Here is a 21,801-nt window from a genome sequence, read left to right as displayed (position 1 = left end):
CTCGTATATCATGATACTTGTTATTCTGGTCACCACTATAAGTTCTTTTTCCATCTACAACCTTAACCCCTCCAGTACCCTGTATATTAATGTATGCTTTAATAATTTAAAATTGGATTGATAATATAGAGGAAAACCATCTAAGTTTTTTTAAAAAAAAACCTCATATTCATTATTTTCCGTCTGCCTGCCATGTGAGGACTTGATCTCTGTAAGTATGTCCAATAATGATTTATCCAAGTGTTGCTTCAACTGTTTAAAATCATCCTCTACCTGAAAATAAGTAGTAAACAATAAATTTATGATCATTTGTTTATTTCAATAGAAAAAAAAATAATGAACTTTATAATTTATAATATCCGACAAATACCTTCTTCTGAAATAGTTTCAAATCTTCACGAACCTATAAAGATGTAGAATACAATTAGTGACTGTGTTAGCCGAATCATAATCATTCCATACCTTTTTTTTTTTTAAATAGTGAATTTGATACGTACATTTACAAACTTATTCTTCAATGCCTCAAACTCAGAACCATGTACAGAAGGGTTATCACTTGTGGTAGTATGTGGTCGTGGCACATCTGGTAACTCAGTGAGAAATGGCAATTCATCATTTTCTGGTGTGATGTTGGAAAAAACCACCTAGCAAAAACAGAAACATACACGTGTATTCACAGGTTAGCAAGTTTATTAAAACATTTAGATTTAAAACGTGTATTAAAAGTGAATGAAAATTGTATGTATGATGTTGAAACTGTTCTTGTTTACCTGATTCCCATAAGTTTTGAACATCCCTCTCTTCAGATAATCAAATTACAATATATCCTGGGATGTTTGCCAATTAAGGATACGAGGAATGTGGTTTCCAATACGAGTAGCAACAAAAGGATGAGCAACATTCATAAAACCAAACCTGCAAAGCAAGTGGAAAGCCCCCAACCCTATAATACGATGGATCACCACTCAACTGGTGACTAACATAACCAAGTGTTTCCTTAAAACGATCGTTTCCCCAAGGATAGTTCCTATCTTCACCACTCTCAACTAAGTCAAAGTACAATTGTTACACCTCGTAATTTCGTATGTTGAGATTCGAGCTACCTTTCAGGAGGTATGTGAGCTTATATGTGTTTAACTTATGGTTATAAGGATTTAAGTTCATATAGTAAGCTATGGAAGGATTGAAGGGCAAGTGAATTAAGAAAATTATATTTGTTGGAACTTGGAAGAGAATATGATGGGTAATTTGGCCCAACTTAGAGAAAGAATATCTTGTAGTAGATGAGGTGTTTTGAAGCAAAGTAAAAGCCTAAAATAAAGTTCGTCGTGTCTAGTTTGCAGCGCAACAAACCGCTCGTCGATACGACATTGAAGTGAAAAATTATGGACATTACAAGTTAGGCTGACAGAGCAGAAACGCTGCTACAGTAACCGGACTGCTACAGTGCCGACTTGCTACAGTATTGCTACAGTGACCCCGACTCGAATTTGACCCACTATTTAAGGATCAAATCTAATCCTAAACCTCATTTTTCAGCCAAGAAATGCTCCAGATATTTCCCAAATCTTCTAGAAAATTCTCCTAACTTCCGTCCACTAGATTTTAACGCAAATTAAGTGAAATCCCCGAATTTAAGTTCGGACAACACATAGTTGCGATTATAATATCGAATTGCGGCGAAACTTGGCTTGAATTCAAGATGGTAATCAAAGATATTGCAATTCTAGCAAGTGAAAGGTATGAATCTTTCCTTATTAGTATTGATTTAAGCTTATCTACGGAGGAAAAGTTACTACGTGAGCGTATAATGAATTTATGGGTCGAGAAATTGGATCAAACATCGTGTGGGGTGTTTATGGAATATTTTGGTGTTGATAATATTGTTGTTGATGTTGGTATTGTTGTTGCTGTTGTTGGTTGCTGAATTGAGATTTTGGGCTAGGCATATAAACAGAGAAAATGCTACCGAAATTTCGGCAGATTCTAGAAAGATTTATTTGGAGGCTTAAGATAAGTATATAACAACGGGCCTAACAATAGTATGAATGGTTTTATATGTAGATTACGAGACTATGAATGATCTTATGTAGATTGCAAGACAAGAAGTAAGTTGGAAAGTGAAATGTAAACTTCCAGGTATGTAAGGCAAACCTTTCTTCTTTTGGCATGATCCTTGTTGTTATTCATTCTACATGTACCCCATATGATTCCAGTCTTAGACAAGTAAGGTCTAAATGTTTCTTGTGATGGCTTATTGATATTGTACTCTTATTCTGTTCCGAAGGGAACACCCATAAGGTACCAAGTTGAGTTGTGTATATGGTTCTATTAACGATTTCGAGAAAATGAGTTTTATACTAAAGGAAACATGAAGTTTGATTTTCAAAACCACTCCGAAGGGGTGCGAGATTTTACCACTTCATTTCATTTACGATTTATGTTTACATTCCATATTATTATCTCTTTGTATTGATATGATCATTTATTCTTTGGGTAAGGCAATAAGATGAAATTGAGTAGAATATAGGTAGTAAGAATTTCATAACAATTCTACCCTCAAACTTGGAAGTATGTCCTCCTGAGTCTAGTGAGATACAAATTTGATAACTTTTTATGAAAGACTAAGGCTAATAACTGGATTGTGATGAATGTATTAGTGACTTATGATATGATGGAAATTGATACTTATCAGTCTACTTGGAATATTATTGGTGAAGATGTGAGCAATGTTATCAAGTCTTTCTTCAATGGTGCCCCGGTTCCTAAATTTTTTACTCACACTTGTTTGATCATGCTCCCTAAGGTGGATTCCCTACAATCATTTGCAGACATGAGGTCGATAAGCCTATGTAATGTGTCTGCTAAAATCATTTCCAAACTTCTTAACTCCAAACTCAGCACTATTCTCCCAAGAATTATTTCTCAAAACCAGAGTGGTTTTGTAAAGGGCAGGGCTATTACAGAAAATATATTCCTTACTCAACAGATTTTCAATGATATTGGGAAGCAAGTTCCAAGGGACAATATTGTTATCAAATTGGATATGTCAAAGGCTTATGACAAGGTTTCTTGGAATTTCCTTTGCCTAATGCTAAGAAAAATGGGTTTCTCTGAAAAGTGGATTGAGATTGTATACAGCTTCATATCCAACAACTAGTATTCTATTATGGTGAATAGAGGGCGATATTGTTTCTATAAATCTGGTAGAGGGTACAGACAAAGAGATCCCTTGTCCTTTTTTATTTTAAGCGCATAATTACTCTCCATTCTTCTCAACAACAACAGATATATTGGTTTTTATATGAATAGGAATGGCCCTCAAATAAATCACTTGACCTTTGCAGATGATACCATTATTTTTTGTAATGTAGGGAATGCCATTATTCAGCTGATTCTGTCTACTTCAGCTACTTATGAACAAGTTTCCAGGCAACAAATTAATACTACTAAATGTAGTTTCTCCATGGCTGCTTCTGCCAACGTTTGGACCATTTCAAGGATTAAGAGGCTGACTGATATAAGATATGAAGAGCTCATAATTAAATATTTGGGATGTCCAATTTACTCTGGTAGGAAGAAGAATGAAATATTCTCAGATCTTGTTACTAAAGTTGTCAACAAGATTAAAGGGTGGCACCTGAAGCTTCTTTCCACAGGTGGTAGGGCTATTCTCATCAAACATATTCTCATCGCTCTTAATATTCACACTTTAGTTGTTGTCCATCCTACTAAAGGTACTCTAGAAGCTATTGAGAAGTAACTGGCCAGGTTCTTTTGTCTGGTCAAGACAATAATGATAGACATCATCGAGTGGCTTGGGAAAACTTATGCTTTTCATTTGAGGAATGAGAAACTAATTTCAGAAGTCTTAGGGATATCTGTCAAGACTTATGCTTTAGTTATTCCATGGAATGCTGGTCAATCCCATAGCTGGCAATAGGGCTGGGCATAAAATACCGAAAACCGAATTACCGAACCGAACCGACTATTTCGGTATTTCGGTATTCGGTAATTCGGTTTTCGATTCGGTATTCGGTACTGAAATATAAAATTTAGTATTTCGGTATTCGGTATTTACAATTATACCGTTCGGTAATTCAGTAAATACCGAATACCGAAATTAAGTCCAGTAGTCCAGGCTGTCCAGCATTGTAAGGAAGGGAGATTAGATGAATGGGTGGTGTTTAATGGCAAAAGTTTCCGATGAAATCAAGGGAAGATCATCTGTTTCCAACTAAGCTAATTTTGGGGCTTTGTTAGTTACGTTATAATAATTAATTAGTGGAGTGAAAGGATTTGGTTGGCCAAACTTATTTAAGATTGAGACAAATTATTAATCTCCATTGTTAATTAGGTCACTAGTCAAAAATTGAAATGGTACTCTACCGTTACAAGAAAATGTTTCGTATGGCAATCTGAATGAACGTAAGGTCGCCTAGCATTAAGATCTTTTATTTGCTGGCATTCATTTATTCTCAAGATTTTAACTCCAGACTATTAATTAAAGATGTCAATATGAATAAACCTAAGGTCATCTACAAATAGTATTAAGGTTGTTTTAGTAGTTCTTATTACTACTCCCTTCGTCCCAATTTATGTGTTACCATTTCCTTTTTGGTCGGTCTAAAAAAGAATGTCATCTTTCTATATTTAGAAACAATTTAACTTTATGAGATAATTTACAGTCACACGTTTATATGAGGCTTGTTTTGAACCATACATTTCAAAAGTCTTCCTTTCTTTCTTGAAGGGTAATTCTTTCATCCTATAATCGATATGCATACTTACAAAAGAGAGAAAAATCTTGAGTATTGATGAGCAAAAAAATGGTATTACCGAATACCGTACCGAACCGAAATTTGATTTACCGATTTCCGAATTACCGAACCGAAATTTGAAAGTTTGATATTTGGTATATACTTTCAATTACCGAACCCGAATTTTAAAAATACCGAACCGAATATCGAACGCCCAGCCCTAACTGGCAAGCCGTGTGCAAAATGAAATATGAATTTGAAAAACATCTCGTGTGGAAGATAGGTTAGGGAGATGTTAGTTTTTCGTACGGTCCAATTCTGGACCCTTATGTTCTCTTATTGAGGACAACAATACTTATGACAATACTACCATAAGGGATGCCTATATCAATGGGAGTTGGGATTGGACTATTTTCCAAATCCAACCCCCTGATTACATCAAAGAGATTGCCCAAGCTGTTCAAATCAACATTAATACTGAACTACCAGAGGCTCAAAGATGAACACTCTCTAATTATGGAGAGTTTTCCATTAGATCTGTCTGGGATGCTTTTAGACATAGAAGGGGAGGTGTCCTCTTTCGATTCCTAATTATGGAACAAAGTTATGCCATTTAAGATGTCTTTTATAGCTTGGAGAATTACTCATCACAGGCTTTCTACCGTTGACAGAGTCTCCAGGCTTAGAATCACTATTTATACCAAATGCTTCTGCTACAGTGAGCCTAATATGACTCAAGAAGATGAAACTGTGGAACACCTCTTCTGTAGAGGTGGGTATGCTCAGAGGATATGAATTAATTTTGTTGGTTTACTTGGTGTTATACAAAGTAACACATCTCTGAGGACTCTATTTAATAACATATAGAATCATAAAGCCAAAAACTCGATTGCTGCCTTTATTCTTAAATTTCTGCCTCTTATCATTGCTTGGGAGCTGTGGAGATCAAGATACAGTCACAAGTATGGTGGGGAAAGGCCATCCATTGGGAGATCTAAATACTTTATTACTCTCAACATTTGTCAGATTGCCAACTCCCATTTCAAAAAGGTTATTTGTGGAAATAAGTGGGAAGATATGTGCAAGCTCTTTGATCTGTCCTCTTCTGATGTTACTATTACTAGAGTACATTGGTTGAAACCTCCTCTTATTTTTGTGAAATTAAATAGTGATGGGAGCTGTGTTAATGGAAATTGTGGAAGAGGCGGTGTTGTAAGGGATGACATAGGTAGAATGGTCATGGCTTATGACATTCCTATGGGGAGAGGGATTAGCAATTTGGCAGAGGCAAACGCCTTGTTGTTTGGTCTTAAATGGTGCTTACAACATGGTTTAAACCTCATTATTGGGGATATAGACTCTCTTTTAGTCCACAATTTTATTAATGGAACTTGGAGCACCCCTTGGAAAATTAGTGACACCATATCAGAAATCAAATCTCTGGCGGAAGATATGACACCATATCAGAAATCAAATATCTAGTGGAAGATAAGGTGATCATCATCAGGCATTGCTACAGAAGTGCAAATCAAGTTGCAGACTTTATGGTATCCATCAGCCACCATCTGGAAGATGTACATACAATCACTAACTTTGACATACTTCCGAGGAAAGCCAAAGGTATACTAAATGTTGATCGATGACAAATTACCTACATTCCGATTCAAGAAGAGAAGACCAAGTAACATGGTGTATAATCCACCGTGACTACTCAGCCTCGTTACCATTTTCATTTAAGTCTACTTGTGTTAGGGCACATATAGTAGTTGATGTTTCATGTGCCAGCTTATTTTGATCATTTACATAAGAAGGTTAGGCTATACCCTCGTTCTTCAAGATACTTTTGCAAATCCAACTAGTAATAAGATCTTGACTTGGAATTGAAAAAACAAAAACCCTACATTATTAGTCCCATATAACTTATTTCTCATCTGAATGACCGACCCCTTAAAAACTTAAAGAAAGAAAAAGTAGAACTACATAAAATTATTTAAAAAAGAAGAGACTCATGTGACTTTCAACTTTCAAATTCGAAGAGAATCTAATCAATTAACCCAAAGACAAATGTTCCCTAAGCTTTAAAATGTAAATGTAGTAGTACTCCCTCCTGTCTAGGGGTGTCAACGGTACGGTTCGGGCGGTTATTTTAGAAATTTTATACCATACCAATTTTTTAATTATTTCATTTTGTAGAACCAAAACTAGACTTTTCAAAACCGTCCCGTCATCTCGGTTTCTCTTCGGTATCGGTAAGGTTCGGTTAATTTTTGAGTTTTTTTTTTTTAAAAAAAAATGTTAACATCATATCTAGTCACTAGTAAAAGTTAAAGACACGATATCATGCATATTCTATAGGACTTTGACAAAATCTCTCTAGACATTTTTACTTTTTAAAAGGCGGTGAATAAAAAACATGAAAGACGACAAGAATAAAGATTGATTCCACTATTTAACAGTAGTGTCAAACAATGTTAAGCAAAGACAAAAAATTACAATTTATATCGCACGAGGGGGGGAAAATTAATTAAGATGGACTCAAGAACTGAGTCTACTAAAATTAAGTATCTAATAAGAAAAATATAAAATCATAAATACTTTGTAGCTTTCTATCAAAGATCGTTGGAATACCTTGTAGCTTACAAGCTAGTTACTACTCGAGACGCTAGAAATAATTTAATTTCAATAGGAGTAGTATAATAAGTTTCAGAGTTGGAACTTTAGGTGTTAATTATGTTGCCGGCTTGTCGTCGTTTTCATCATCCCGAGCCTAAGGAGAAAATTTTACTATTATATTATATTATATTTATATCTAATACATATAATATATTTTACACATATAAACTTATTCGGTAAGGTTTGGTATTTTTTCGGTTTATTTTTATAAAATTAAAAACCAACCTAATTATTCGGTACGATTTTAGTAAAAAAAAACCTAAAACTCAGTTCGATACGGTACGATTCGATCGATTAAGTCGGTTTTTTGAAAACCATTTGACACCCCTACTTTATTATATGATGCTTTAATTTTGGGTGTATTCTTTAAGAAATTAATTCACCGCTACATAAATTTTCATTAAATAATTCTTTTAACTTGATTTTTTTAATTTGCAATAATGTAAGAACCACTTACCTAAAAATAATTAATATTTTTATAATTATGACAAAAATCATTTATTTATTTTGAATTAAATGCAAACGTTAAAACATTCATACTCCTTCTGCTCACTTTCACTTAACAAAGAAGATTCAAAACATGGGTTTCAGATGGGTTTGGTGTGTTTGATTAGAATGAAGGAAAATTTACTCGTCATAACTACCTTTAAGAAGTATTTATTGATAATAACTCCTACTTATTTATATTTCGTAGCTACAGTGATTTTTTAATTTACATATTGTAGTTATACCAAATACATAGAGTTATACTATTGTATCAAGCTTCTCCCTCGCCTCTCTCTTCAGCCCCACACTCCCCTTTATCTTCCTCTCTCTCCATCGAAACCCAGCCCCCAAATCAGAAAAACCTAATTTCTACTCTCTCTCTCTTCTCTCAACTTCAATATTCACCATGGCTAAGAAGCGAAAAATCAGAGCTTCCGAATCCACACAACAACAAGTTGAAGAACCACAAGATATTAAATAAGAAAAAGATCTTGACAAGAAGAATATGAAAACGATGTCATAGAAGAAGGAACAATACATGAAGAAGACGAAGAAGAACCAGATCCTGAAGATGAGAGCCGTAAAGAGGCGACGATGAGATCCGACACTACCACCGACGAGCATATCTTTGAGGGATAGGATTTGAGGCTTGTATTCATTTTTGAGGAGTGGAGGCAATCTCGAATTGAGCAAATGCTCTTGCTCGTGATTCTCCTTCTTATATCTCAGATCCGAGTATATTTAAGTGTATTCCATGGTCTATTTAAGTGTATTCCATGGTCTCCTTTTTGTATCTCAAATTTGAGTGTCTTTGAGCGTATTCGTTATTTTTTTAGTGTAAGTATAAATTTAATGTATTTGGCTGATTGTATTTTTGGACAAACTAGATTTATTTGACTGTATGTGTTGTTTGAATGATTCATACATATGTTTATATACAATTTTTCCGAGTAAATACAATGTATCTGAAAATTTATATCTGATTTTTTCTTGTTTGTATACAAATTTACTTGTCATTGTTTAATACACCCGAATACACTCTATAGCAGTGAAATATTAGCCAACGACAACTCAAATCCATTAAAATATACTCGAATACATTCGACCTTTGCGATGTCCGGCGGCGACCTTGCTGATCTGAGCTCGAATACATTCAAATACAGCCAAAACAAGAGGATACATCATTATATAATTACACTAGAATACACAGCTCATTCGTGTATTTAAATAATCTGGAATACAATCTTTTTTAATATACATATATTCAAAGAAATTAAGGTTGCATGTATTCAAATATATCAAAATACATGTGACATCAAATAAGATTGGATACAGCTGAACAGTGTAATACACCCAAATACATCGAATTGCCCTAAACTAGCTACGAAATGTAAATACATAAAATGTAATTACGAATTGTTAAAAACTCTTAAAAGGTAGTGGTTTATGTAAGTTGCCCTAAATGAATCCGATCTTAAAATTAACCCCAGGCTGACCACGTTTATATTTTACGTTAGGATCAAATTATTTAACAGGTGGTTGTAAATATGACCCCAAAGTATAACAGTAAGGTGTTGCTTATGCAAAAAATATAACGAGAGTTAAATATACTTCCTTTGTCCTCATTTATGTGGCACCATTTCTTTTTTGGTCTGTCCCAAAAAGAATATTAAATTTAACTTTATGAAATGATTTATAACCACACATTTATATAAGACTTATTTTATACCACATATTTTAAAAGTTTTCTTCTATTTTGAGACGGAGGTAGTATAACTTATTTTCAATTGTACAAAAGTTAATATGACTGTTTTTCGTATGGTATAGATAGGAGACAGTAATATGTATACTCATATTGATATGGGTGCAGGAAAAGAAAAAGCCTTTAACCACTTCCCTAGGCTTTTCAGTCCTACTTATATCTCTTTATCACCAGTCACCACACACAATTTCACCTATCTTCCTACATCTCATTCTCCCAGTCCCAGGGTACTATATACTCCTAGATCCTCTTCATTCACTCTATGTCTAAGAATAGACGTTAGGGCGATACTCAAGGCGGAGCGCTAGGTAGGCTCAAGTTCATCATCAGAGAAAACTTACTTTGTATATATAACATTAAAATATATATATATATATATATATATATATATATATATATATATATATATATATATATATATATAGTGGATGTTTAACCGTTGATTTTTCTTTTTGTGTATTTATTTTTTCATATTTTTTAATCTGTAAGTGTTTGAATCCCTAGGTAAAAATTCCGACTCCACCACCGACAATACTCACTTCTCTTTGGTGTTTGTTGTATCTAGTGCTCCTCCTTTTGCTTGGTTGTTATCTATCAGCTTCTTAATTAATTGATTTGATATATTTATTTTTTGTGGTATTTCAGTATTTGTTTTCTATGTATTTTTCTCACGATATTCTGGAGGTTTGGTGCTAGAGTTTGTGGGTAGTTATAGGTTAGCTTTTGGACAGGATTAGGGTTGTATGTGCTTTGTAAGAACGTTTACGTGCATTGACTTTTTTGTCCTTTTTGTTATTTTGGTGGTGTAAGGGTTAGGGTTTTGAGGGTGGAGCTCTTTGAGATTCAAAAGAGGATCTAACTGGTAAAAATTGAGCTGCTAAAATATGCATCCCTCAGCCCTATCCATATTGAATAATGTTGTTGGATAGGTATGGGGCTTGCATATGTTAGGAGCTTCATTACCCCCAAGTTTGATCCCTTTTTGGATTGAAGGGAGCTCTACATTCTTCTCTCTTAATCTTAATTTTCGATATATATATATAGCCTTTGATCTATCTAGAGCAGCCCTATTATTTGTTACGCCTTATTTACTCCTGTACTTTCTTTTTCAACCAGCTTTGTTCTGCGTCACTTGAGCCGAGGGTGTTTCATAAATAGCCTCTTATCTCCACAAGTTAGGAAGAGGTAAGGTTTGCATACACTCTACTCTTCTCGGACCCGCTTGTGGGAATGTATTGGGTATGATGTTTTTAATCTATCTAGAGTAGAGGTGGATACTCAGAATTTAAATTTTATGGGTTTTAAGTTTGAAATTTTACCTGTCAGTTCATTTGATTTAGTGCGTTCAGACTCTATTATTTGTATTAATTTGATTGATTTTTTGAAAACAAATGTAGAAGTTGAGCTAAATTATGTATGTTATTAGTCTGCTTTCCGGTATTTATAAGAGCTTTAGCATATGATTTCATGTTTTTGGTCTCCTCGAGATCTTATTTGCTATTTCTGGGTTCTGTAATAAGTATATATGTAGAGTTTATCTGTTTGGGGACATACACTTTTCCATTTATATTGCAGATACTCTTTTAAGTTCCTCATCAGTTATGATTTCAGCTAAAAAAGATTCCAAGCAAAAGATACATCAGAGATGAGTGCCAGAGGAGCAGCTTACTTTTGTCCACATCTGAGGCTAAGAGAAGCAAAGATTTTAGGCATTAGATTGCTTCAGCCGTGCGAAGGGTAGCAGTTTAGCTGCCTTGTATGAATTATAAATTTATAATACTAAAGTTGACTTCTATAGACTGATTGAAATGATTTGTAATTGAGGTTTACTTTTATTAATTAGGGACCTCAAAATATTTTAGCTCTTTACAAACTTATTTTAGTTTTATGACTCTTTTAATTTTCAGGGATCTTCAATTTTTACATCTGAAAAAAAATAATTGAAAAGTGAATTTTTTTCTATTTAAATGGTAAGAGATCTCATTTACTCCAAAAAAATAATGTACCGCGGTAAAGTTCTTGGTGTAAACTTTGACGAGTATACTGCAATGCATAAAGTAAATCTTTTAGTACCAAGAATAAATAAATATACATTTCTGTCAAACATCGTTGTTAAGTTTGATTTAGCCGATTGCTTTACTATTTTGATGTACATTATGCGATAAATACTGTATTATCACGATGCTTGATATTCTTTTCGTGTATTGTGGTAATACAAACACTTCTGCTAAAGCCTTGGGTTTGTGACCCTATCTAGTGAACAAAACTAGACTAGTGCTTGTGACAACTCAATACTCTCGAGTCTTGTGCTGTAAGCTGTGAGAAATTTCTTCATTGTTTTTGGTTTAGTTTTTCGAGAGTTTAAACATTGTTTTCTCGTGTCGATACTCGAGATTTTGTACATATATGTTCGGTTAGACTCCAAGAGATTACTTGATATATCTCGGAGATTATGAGCCCGTTTGGCTTAGCTTATATAAGTTGCTGAACTTTTTTTAGTGTTTGGCTGACCAGTTTATAAATTATTTTGTGGTTAAAATAAGCTTAAAAAAATAAATTGGGGTAGTTCAATGCTGCCTTTTTTAAGTTAAGCCAAACGGACCCTATGTTCGGTTTTAGAAATTTTTATCTGGATTAGTTTAGCATTATTGTTTTGTTGTGGTATTATTATATTGAATGCTTTCTTGATCGAGTGACTATGAAAAAGTTATGCAACGATGGATGATGGCCTTACTAGTTACTCCTACTTATTTATGAATGAGCTTCTGGCTGTTCAACACAATTTACCAGCATTTGTAAGTACAAAATTGACTACATATGCTTTAGTAATAGTCATGTTGAACTTCAAACGGTTTAAATTGAAAAAAATATTATAGAAAAATAATTAAATTACCGAGGTCCATTTTAATTTCAGGCCACATTGATCCCTTGACCCAGCAACTCACTTACGGAGTTTTTCACTATATATTTCTTTTAAGAGATTGATCTGTACATTTATATTTCGGAATTGGAAATCCAATTCTTAACAAGTGCCAATGCATATCGAGTTTAATCCATGGGCTAATGCTCCTATATAACATGTCTAATAAAGAGTATTCTCCAATAACTTTATGATGTGTGGTGAGTTCTTTTTTTACATTTTTTTATCAAAGATTTGTGGTTTGAGTTTTAGAGTGAAATCTCTTTTAGTAGGGAGTATTCTACTCTTTACAAGTCAAATTTGAGTTAGCCTGATCCAGAGGAGGTCGGCAAATCGAAGAAACAGGAAAACTAATAATGTATAGATCAACAATATTTCATGTGGAAAACAGAAGAATTGTTTCACAGATCATATTCAACATATATTACTCAGTTAGTAAAGGGCCTCCACCCGCGATCTGAACCCCGGGTTCAGGATTCGAGCCACGTTGGAGAAGTGTGGAAACATCACAGATCCTCCAAAGGGAGGTTAAAAAATATACTCCCTCTATCTCAATTTGTTTGACACTTTTCGTTTTTTGAGCATCAAATTTCTTAATTTTGACCGTATCTTTGAACATTGAATCCTTAAATTTTTTGAAATAAAATTTACATATTTAAAAATTACGTAAAAAGTACTATAAGTCACCATAATTAATAATTTAAAATATTTAAAAGACATATAAAAAAATTACGGTAGCTAGTTAGAAAAAAAATATTTGAAGTGTGTAATTAGTAAAAACAAATTATTACGTTTTTTCGAAATCATACTCGAACTGCATCAAACTGGATACATCTTGTATTTGACTTAAGATTTCTACCAATTTGAATTATGGAACATTTATTTTGCAACATTATATTTATTAGCTGGTGTAATAAAGAAAATATGATACATATAATAGATAAGATGTTTAAGAAATTGTTTGAGTGGTAGAGATATATTATATTTGTTAATATTTAATAATTATATTGTGTGAAGTATTATATTATTGACTGTATAAGAATAATATCTATTATAACTAAAGTTGATTGTAATAAATAAATTCAAATTAAAAGGTAAGACTCTAGTTGAATATTAAAAGCAATGATATTCCCAAAGAATGGACGTTATAAAAGTTCATATATACGGTATGTTTACACCATTTTATAACGGCAGGGGTATATATACACCACTTTTGTAACGAAGGGTATATCTGCTTTAAATCGCAAAGTTGAGGGGTATATCTGCACCTTTGCCCTATTTACAATTATGGTGTTTCCTTTGTTTCGGTTATTATATTATTTCTTGTTGCTACTGTTCTCTTCTTCATTGTTTTCACTTTTCAGCATAATTTCTTCGCTATTGTATTTGCCTTACATACTTGATTTTTAATAAGCTTTACTTAAGTCGATAGTTTGTCACACCCTAAACCGAGGGGCATGACGGGCACCCGGCTTCACTAGCCGAGCACTACCTGACGTACATTCAACGTACCTGACTGTGTAACAATACAGGAAAGTCCTATAACATAAGTATATAAGTATAATATGAAGGCAACACCTGCACGCATAAAAGGTTCAACACAGTACTATATATATATATATATATATACACATGCAAGCCGGTAGGGCTGCAACTAAGTCTACCAAAGATCACATGGCTGGCAAGGCCGCTACAACTACATTAGTACCAAAACTAAGGTCGACGAGGCCACACATAACATCTATACATATGACACACGTCTATGAGCCTCTAAGAGTGCATACATAACATATCCGTTGGGACAGGGCCCCACCATATCCAAAAGCCATATATAATGCATGTATATAGTGATATACCCAAAGACAAGCAAGACCGAATCAAGTGGAACTTGCTGACTGCCGCTGAGCCTTGTGAATCCTACTGGGAAGTTCCTCCTATCTGCGGACCTACAACACGAAATGCAGCTTCCCGTAAAATGGACGTCTTACGGATAAAAGTACTGAATATCCAAGGCAGGAGTGCAACAACTAAACAAGGAAATGTAATAGAAGAAGAACCATATGCAATGCATGATGTAGTTTAAAATCATGAATATATATATATATATATATATATATTTCATAACGTATCCGGCCATAACAGGACTCGGTGTGAAACGTACCTGGCCATAATAGGACCGATGTGAAACGTATCCGGCCATAATAGGACTTGGTGTGAATACCCAACTGATCAGTGATTGCACAATAGGTGTCGTACACGTTATGTATTCCATCCCAATCATCACATAACTATCTATCAAAATTAAGGATCGGGGATAGAATCAAGAGTACAATTCATCAACGTAGCTAGCGACATCAAGTTGAGATATAGACATTATAGTGGAATCAATTCTTATAGAGCATTCGTAAGCGAGTTTAGTTGGATTCGTGCCAAGGAAATAAAGAGAACGAGACCTTACATACCTTGCTGGCTTTTTTGACAATCCAACCTCACAGCCCGTCTAGCGCTACAACCTATAATAACGATAACGTTTTTCTCAAAACAGATTTATGACTTTTGATCATTGTCTCAAGTGTTCCACGTGATAAACGCACCAATAACGATTCTTACGACCTTCTATACGAAGTTAGGAAGAGGGTACATACCTTAACCAAGGTAGAACCAGTCCGCTATTCCCCGAGCATCCAAGCAACAAGAGACTACAACAACTCGACAACAAGCACGACACGTTGCTGCTCCACCATATTGTTATGTATGCATAATCTTTAAGGATGAGATTGCTGCATATACGTCTCTTTTCCATAAAAAGTGACTGCCTGTACAATCTCTTTTTGAAACTTCTCCAATTAATTGATATCTTTCTATTAACCTTTCTTTTAGTGGTGGGGTCCACCTATATACATAATAGTCCTCATATTAATTATCATCCACCAGGACGTGCCACCAAACCCAACAAATTCATAGTCACCAACCCCTTTCTCTACTACTGCCACGTGGAAAAAAGTGATGACATTCATCACTTACCTAATAATTTATTTAATTTCTTTTTCTCCACAACAATTCAACATTTAACTAATTATACACATAATTAATTCCTTCATCTCAATTGACATAAATAATAATTATTTTTATACACTTCATATACTCAATATCATGATCATGTAATATGGTGCTAGTCCGTAATCTCTTTTGACACTTACAAAATATTATTTTCAATCACCGTTATTCCACTTTCGAGTCATGAATAATTTTTGGACTTCGTCCTCCCTAAACCAAGCTCTTGATTTGCATGCTTGAATATGACCAAATCCTCCGGCCTCGGGTGAATTTGCTCATGTTGGACGGTTCAATTTCCTATTCCAAAAATACGGGGTACTATAACTTGGACCGTATTTCATTTAAATAAATGTCGAACCTCGAACAACCTTCTACCTTCATGAGATAGGTAAGGGTAAGACTGCGTACACACCACCCTTCCCAGATTGGATATGTTGTTGTTTGTTATTAGTGTTTACAGATATTGAACTAGTGAAATATTGAGAAAACTTATTTGAAGAGTATTTCAGGTAAAAGAATGAGTTTTTCTCTAAGCAAAACTCATGTTCAAAGTTCAAACACAACTCAAGATTCAATTGTTTTTTGTCAAAATGTCAACTTCAATTTTTAAACAATTTTTCTTTCTTTTTGCTGCCTAACAAGATATTGTCCCATACGCCAGGATGAAAAAGGCAAAGATGCCTTGTTAAAGTGACAAGATCCAGATCTTCCAACATCAGAAAAAGCCTTTACACGGGTATGAATCAAATAAAAAAAAAGTGAATCCGGATCCTTCGCCACCTTCTCTCCTTGATTCTGAGATTGTAAGGATTTCTGCCCTCTTTCTCTTCAAATTAAACCGGCATACTAAAATCGATTGCACGAAGGAGCTTCAATTTTGCTGAAAGAAGGACTTCGTTAAAAAAAGAGAAATCTATTGGTTACATCTCGCGTACTTGCCCATATTACAACTATGGGGTGACCCACTTCTACTTACGCTGATTCCAAAGCTGCTCCCATTCCTCAAAGCCCGGCAGCGGAGTCAACCCCTTCTTCGATCGGTTCATGAGCTGCCAAAAGCTAACTCTACGCTCGATAACTACCGGAAGTTACTTCGCTCCCCAACTCGTTTAAGTCAATTGATGCCATGAATCATTCCCTTGTTTACGAAATTGGGCTATGAAAAGCATCGAGAAAGAAAGGTGTTAAACAAATTGGGATTCTTCCTGTTTCAACAGTGATTTCAGTTCTTATTTTTGTTGTTTTGTTTTCACTTGTTAACTCAAGAAAATGATGAGCAATACTGAACTAGAAAATGGATTGACGCCCATCTAAGAAAGAAAAATGTAGTTGTCTGTTTCATTCTCTTCCCATTTTCTCCTGTCTTACCTTGTTGTATTTACTGCCTTCAAGAATATCCTTTCCCTTCTTTCTCTGTTTGCTTCTCTTGTCCCTCTAATATTTTCTTTCATTCCTTTATATCTTTTCCCAAAATACATTACTTTTCAACAAAAACAAATCCAATCAACAGGTAGTATACCAATAGCAAAACAATACCTAAATCATTCTGCATGGAGTATATAAATTTTCCATTCTCAATAGTGTAGCCTCGACACTCCAGCTCCTTATGGTCAGAGAGGTCAGCTTCCTATACACTAGCAACAGCGATGGGGAAAAAGAACGGATGAAATTAGCATCATGACAAAAGATACATCTCTCCAGGCTCCAGCTCTTTCCTTCTTCAGTCGCTACTTTCAAAGTAAGTTGCTCCCCATTGTGATGACAAAGCACAGAGCTAATGTGCTGTGTACTTTTCTCAAGATATGAATAGCAAAAGGAAGTGATAAGAGGATAGAGGCAAATTCAAGATTTTAACTTCATGGTTTTGAGTTTGAAATTCTACCATAACTCCTTTAATTTATCGAGTTCGAAGTTAATTATTTGTACCCAAAAATACCTTGAACACATACTAGATCCAAACTAAAGCTATTTAGTTTGGATGAACTCAAAACTTATCCAATAGTGGGTAATGCAGTTTAGCATAATTATCTAAAATTTACTTCGGCTATTTAAAGGTTGGTTGGATCTCGTGCTGATAGATACATGATCTTCATTGATATTCAAAATCATCACTGTTACAAATTCAAATTCTGTGATTCTCCTTTTGCCAGCTCAGTCGGATCTTCCATCCTTTCTCCTATTAAGCTCTGTAAAGAAAAGAACAAAACTGATTTCAAATTCCTATGTAAACTGAATGGAGACTGGCCCTTCAGGATCATTTCATAATTGCTCAAGAGAGCATAGTGAACCTTCATTTCCCACCAGACGTGGTGTACACCCCCTCAACTCTTTAAATAAAGTTAAAGTTTCTACATCAAGGTCTGATAAATTAACAGTCAACTATCTGGATGACACTTAGAGCCCGTTTGAATTGGCTTATAAGTTGCTTATAAGCTGTTTTCAGCTTTTTTGAGTGTTTGACTGGTCAGCTTAAAGTCATTTTGTGCTTAAAATAAGCTCAAAAAATAATTAGACCCATTTGACTTAAGCTTATCTAAAGCAGCTTATAAGCTGAAAACAACTTATAAGCCAAAAAAAATAAGTTAGACTACCCAACTTATTTTTTTTAGCTTATAAGTTGTTTGCAGCTTATAGGTATAAGCCCATCCAAACAGGCTCTTACTGATGACAATAATCAGCATATTTTAGCTGATACAAGTCACCAGACAAGTACTGTAGTATCCGGGAATATTTGGTGGAACCAAGACAAACATGAGAAACAACAGGCACAATTTTACCTTATTTCCCTTTGAATTGCAAAGCAACAACAAAGGCTCGGATAATACAAGAAAAATGTGACAACCCTTTTCCTCCACCATACAGAATCATCAAGCAAAGACACAAATGAAGTGAAGATCTAATGAAGATGAAAACAACATGCAAGAAACTCTAATACCCGAAGATTAAGCAAAACAACTTAGACTTATAGCAAGATATCCAATGTAACAAATACTAAATAAGAATCCAAAATTGAAACAGTTGAGGCCTCAAAACATTGAGAAACAGGGAGAATCTTAGCAATCTAAATGTCTTTAATTCAGTATGGCCAAATGGCTCCCTCACTAGATCCTCTTCTTCTCTAATAACGCCCAATTCCCCACACTCTAATCAGACCATCGGTGTATCCACTGAAAAGCGTGCTTCCATCAGCACTCCAGCTCAAACTGGTGCAGTATATGACCTGCCAATTGAGATGCAATTAAATTAGATTCACTTATTACATATGTCACCATTAACAATTCAAATATCATATTCCGATTAACTACAGAACAATCGCATTAATATAAGTTGGTCCAACTGAACCCCGCTTCAGTAAAAAGTTGTAGAGATAGTGTACCATTTGCAGCAGAGACAAATGCTTCAGCCACCAAGAAGAAAATGAAATTCATGACACCACAGTTCACAAGTAACAAATTACACCAAGATGGAACAACACCTCTAAGATCTAAATAACTAATAAGAGAAGAATATTTGACAAGTGGACTTCGCAACCAAAACAAAAGGAAGTGGCTGGAAAACACTGTACCATCAATGAGTCGCTACAACGCCTCTCATGACATGATACCATAACAAGTTATTAACAGCAAAGGTTACCGGTATCCTATATTTTCTTAATTAGGTCATGCTCCCTACGCATTTGGTATGGACATTGGACTGGTAAACATTTCCTATATTTGATGTGATAAATGTGTTCCCTTAGGAAATCACTTTTAGATCATTTTCTAGTGTTTGTATGGGTGCAAAAGTAGCTGACATAATAATCGGCTATTATATTGACAATAATGAAATGTTGATTGAAACAAGCAAAGATGGAATAAAAGTTAGGAGTAAACAGACCTTGTTTTTGTTGGCAGCAGTTCCAGTTCCCTCAGCACTAGCAGACATTTCACTCTCTGTTTTCAGATCAACTTTAAGATCCACCACAATTGTCTTGCTCTCCAAATCCCAAATCTTAATACTAGATTCAGTAGCAGCACACAACCAATACCTATTAGGACTAAAACAGAGAGCATGGATAATAGATCCAGCATCAAGAGAATACAGTTTCTTTCCTTCAGCCAAATCCCACAGCAAAATAACTCCATCTTTTCCTCCACTAGCACACAATGAACCATCTGGAGACACTGCAACAGTGTTCACATACCCAGAATGTCCAGCAAGAGTTGACCTCAGCTTACAGTTGGTCAAATTCCAGATTTTCACAGTCCGGTCCCATGACCCAGAAACAATAGTGGGCTGAAGATTGTTTGGGCTAAAACGAACACAAGAAACCCAGTCGGAATGCGAGTCTTGTTCCTGAATTGTGTACGTGCAAATTGACAGAATAATGAGAAAACTTCAGAAGAGAAAAATGTAGCAAATGAAACGACGTCCACTTAAGTAAATAATAAGGGCAAGTACTTATGCTTCAGACAGCAAAAGGATTGAGTTCACAAATCTAAAGGGTAGAGTTGTATATACTCGTCACATATGATTTAACGAACACAATTATGATCGAGAAGAAGGTAAACAATAAACAATACTCCATCTGTCCCAATTTAAGTACCCGTTTGGCCATGAGAAATATTCATTTTTTTCACTTCATCTGAAAATCAGCGCTTGACCATGAAAATTCCAGATACAACTTGGATTTTAGAAAACACCTAAAACCCTGATTTCACTTGTTTCACTTAAGTACATTCAAACAACCAAAAAATTTCTTTTGCAAAAACTAAAACCAAACAGAACTCCATCTTCAACCCAACTTCAAAAATTCCAAATAAAGTTACAATTCTTTGGTTTCTATGGCCCAATGCCTACTAAGTATCTTAGTTTCCTTTTTGATTTGTCTTTCTATATTTAGTACCCTGACAATTCAAACACCCTACATGGGTGGGAAATTTATAACCACAAGATTCAAAGGACATTTTAGTACTACATTACACACATATTAATTTAGGACCACAAGATTCAAAAGTATTTAAAAATCTCTTTTTAATCCTTGAACATTGTGCCAAGTAATACCAAGACACTTAAATTGGTACGGAGGGAGTGGCTTTTGTTCCCATCTCTCAAGATTTTTTTTTTACTAACTTCAAAGCAGGCATGTTTAAGACAACAAGATTAAAGGTCATTTTGATACATTCTACATATCTGTAATTTAAAAATCAAAAGATTCAAAACCCTTCTTTACTTTCTTAAACTCTGCACCAAGTAATTATATACCTGAATCGTGTACTTGTATTCACCTAGTGTATTCCTTAAACTTTGTGCCTAGTCAAACAAGTCAAACTAAGACACCTAAATTGGGTGGGATTAGTATTTGTTCCAATCTCTCTAGAATCTAAATTATTTATTCCAACTTTCCACTAGGCCCCACGTGTGGGATTATACTGAGCCGAGGGTTTATCAGAAACAACTCTCTCTATCCCATAAAGGTAGAGTTATTGTTGTAACTTTCCACTAGGCATGTTTAAGACCACAGATTAAACGTCATTTAAGTAGATTCCACATATCTTTAATTTAATATCACAAAAAATCAAAATTCTTGTTTTTTACCTGAATAGTGTACTTGCATTCACCAAGTGTGTTCCAGAGCTTAATAGTCTTATCCCTTGAAGCCGAAACAATCTGACGATTATCAACAGAAAACGCAACAGACAGCACATCCTTAGTATGTCCAACAAACCTCCTAGCAGTAGTCCCAGCTTGTAAATCCCACAACCTTAACTCACCATCCCAAGAACCAGATAACGCAAACATACCATCAGATGAAAGCACAACATCTTCAACGAAATGACCGTGTCCTGTTAAACGGCGTTTAGGTACACCGTATGTTGGGCCACCGTCTTTTGTTAATGACCATACGATTAGGGATTTGTCACGTGAAGATGTGACAATCATGTCCGAGTTGTCGATTGGGGTGGCAATGGCGGTGACCCAGTCAGTGTGGGCTCGCATTGTCCCACGGAGAACTAGTGATTCAGACATTTTGTCGAACAGGTGGTGGCTATGGGGAGGCTGAAGATTTTTGGAGGAGATGGCTAGTGTTAAGAGAAAAACTAGGGTTTTGGAGTGTGATGTATTTATATGGTGGGTTAAGTGTTTTTAGGGCTTTTTTTTTA

General features: G+C 34.9%; 2 protein-coding genes and 2 long non-coding RNA genes across 4 annotated transcripts; 2 read left to right on the top strand and 2 right to left on the bottom strand.

The window, feature by feature from the left end:
- The first annotated feature begins 2,674 nt into the window (after positions 1-2,674).
- LOC132616912 (uncharacterized) lies at positions 2,675-3,763 on the top strand. The gene is made up of 2 exons (XM_060331679.1): positions 2,675-3,107; positions 3,375-3,763. The coding sequence occupies exons 1-2, from the start codon at positions 2,675-2,677 to the stop codon at positions 3,761-3,763; spliced, it is 822 nt and encodes a 273-aa protein (XP_060187662.1).
- A 5,979-nt stretch (positions 3,764-9,742) lies between these two features.
- LOC132622817 (uncharacterized) lies at positions 9,743-11,591 on the top strand. The gene is made up of 2 exons (XR_009576025.1): positions 9,743-9,989; positions 10,798-11,591. It is a non-coding gene; the product is annotated as an uncharacterized LOC132622817 (long non-coding RNA).
- A 2,855-nt stretch (positions 11,592-14,446) lies between these two features.
- LOC132622755 (uncharacterized) lies at positions 14,447-15,482 on the bottom strand. Its single transcript, XR_009575997.1, has 4 exons — positions 15,247-15,482; positions 15,064-15,114; positions 14,763-14,893; positions 14,447-14,547 (listed from the first exon to the last, which is right to left on the bottom strand). It is a non-coding gene; the product is annotated as an uncharacterized LOC132622755 (long non-coding RNA).
- Positions 15,483-18,600: 3,118 nt separating this feature from the next.
- On the bottom strand, positions 18,601-21,742 carry LOC132599878 (small ribosomal subunit protein RACK1-like). Its single transcript, XM_060313050.1, has 3 exons — positions 21,236-21,742; positions 19,535-19,993; positions 18,601-18,878 (listed from the first exon to the last, which is right to left on the bottom strand). Exons 1-3 carry the CDS (start codon positions 21,665-21,667, stop codon positions 18,777-18,779), a joined length of 993 nt encoding a protein of 330 aa, XP_060169033.1. The 5' UTR covers positions 21,668-21,742; the 3' UTR covers positions 18,601-18,776.
- Positions 21,743-21,801: the final 59 nt, after the last annotated feature.

This window comes from Lycium barbarum, chromosome 1 (genome assembly GCF_019175385.1).
Source record: "Lycium barbarum isolate Lr01 chromosome 1, ASM1917538v2, whole genome shotgun sequence".
Taxonomy (NCBI): Eukaryota; Viridiplantae; Streptophyta; class Magnoliopsida; order Solanales; family Solanaceae; genus Lycium; species Lycium barbarum.
The sequence above is the reverse complement of the archived record's forward strand: the minus strand, read 5'-3'. Positions and strand labels throughout refer to the sequence as shown.

Bases quoted from the DNA above. Each gene is read 5' to 3' on its own strand.
- LOC132599878 (XM_060313050.1), bottom strand. From the start codon at position 21,667: ATGTCTGAATCACTAGTTCTCCGTGGGACAATGCGAGCCCACACTGAC. The intron at 19,994-21,235 runs GTAAAAAACAAG...TACACAATTCAG, and splicing joins AATGCAAGTACACTATTCAG to GAACAAGACTCGCATTCCGA. The intron at 18,879-19,534 runs GTCTGTTTACTC...CTCAATTGGCAG, and splicing joins CTGCTGCCAACAAAAACAAG to GTCATATACTGCACCAGTTT.
- LOC132616912 (XM_060331679.1), top strand. From the start codon at position 2,675: ATGGAAATTGATACTTATCAGTCTACTTGGAATATTATTGGTGAAGAT. The intron at 3,108-3,374 runs GTTTCTCTGAAA...TTTGTAATGTAG, and splicing joins CCTAATGCTAAGAAAAATGG to GGAATGCCATTATTCAGCTG.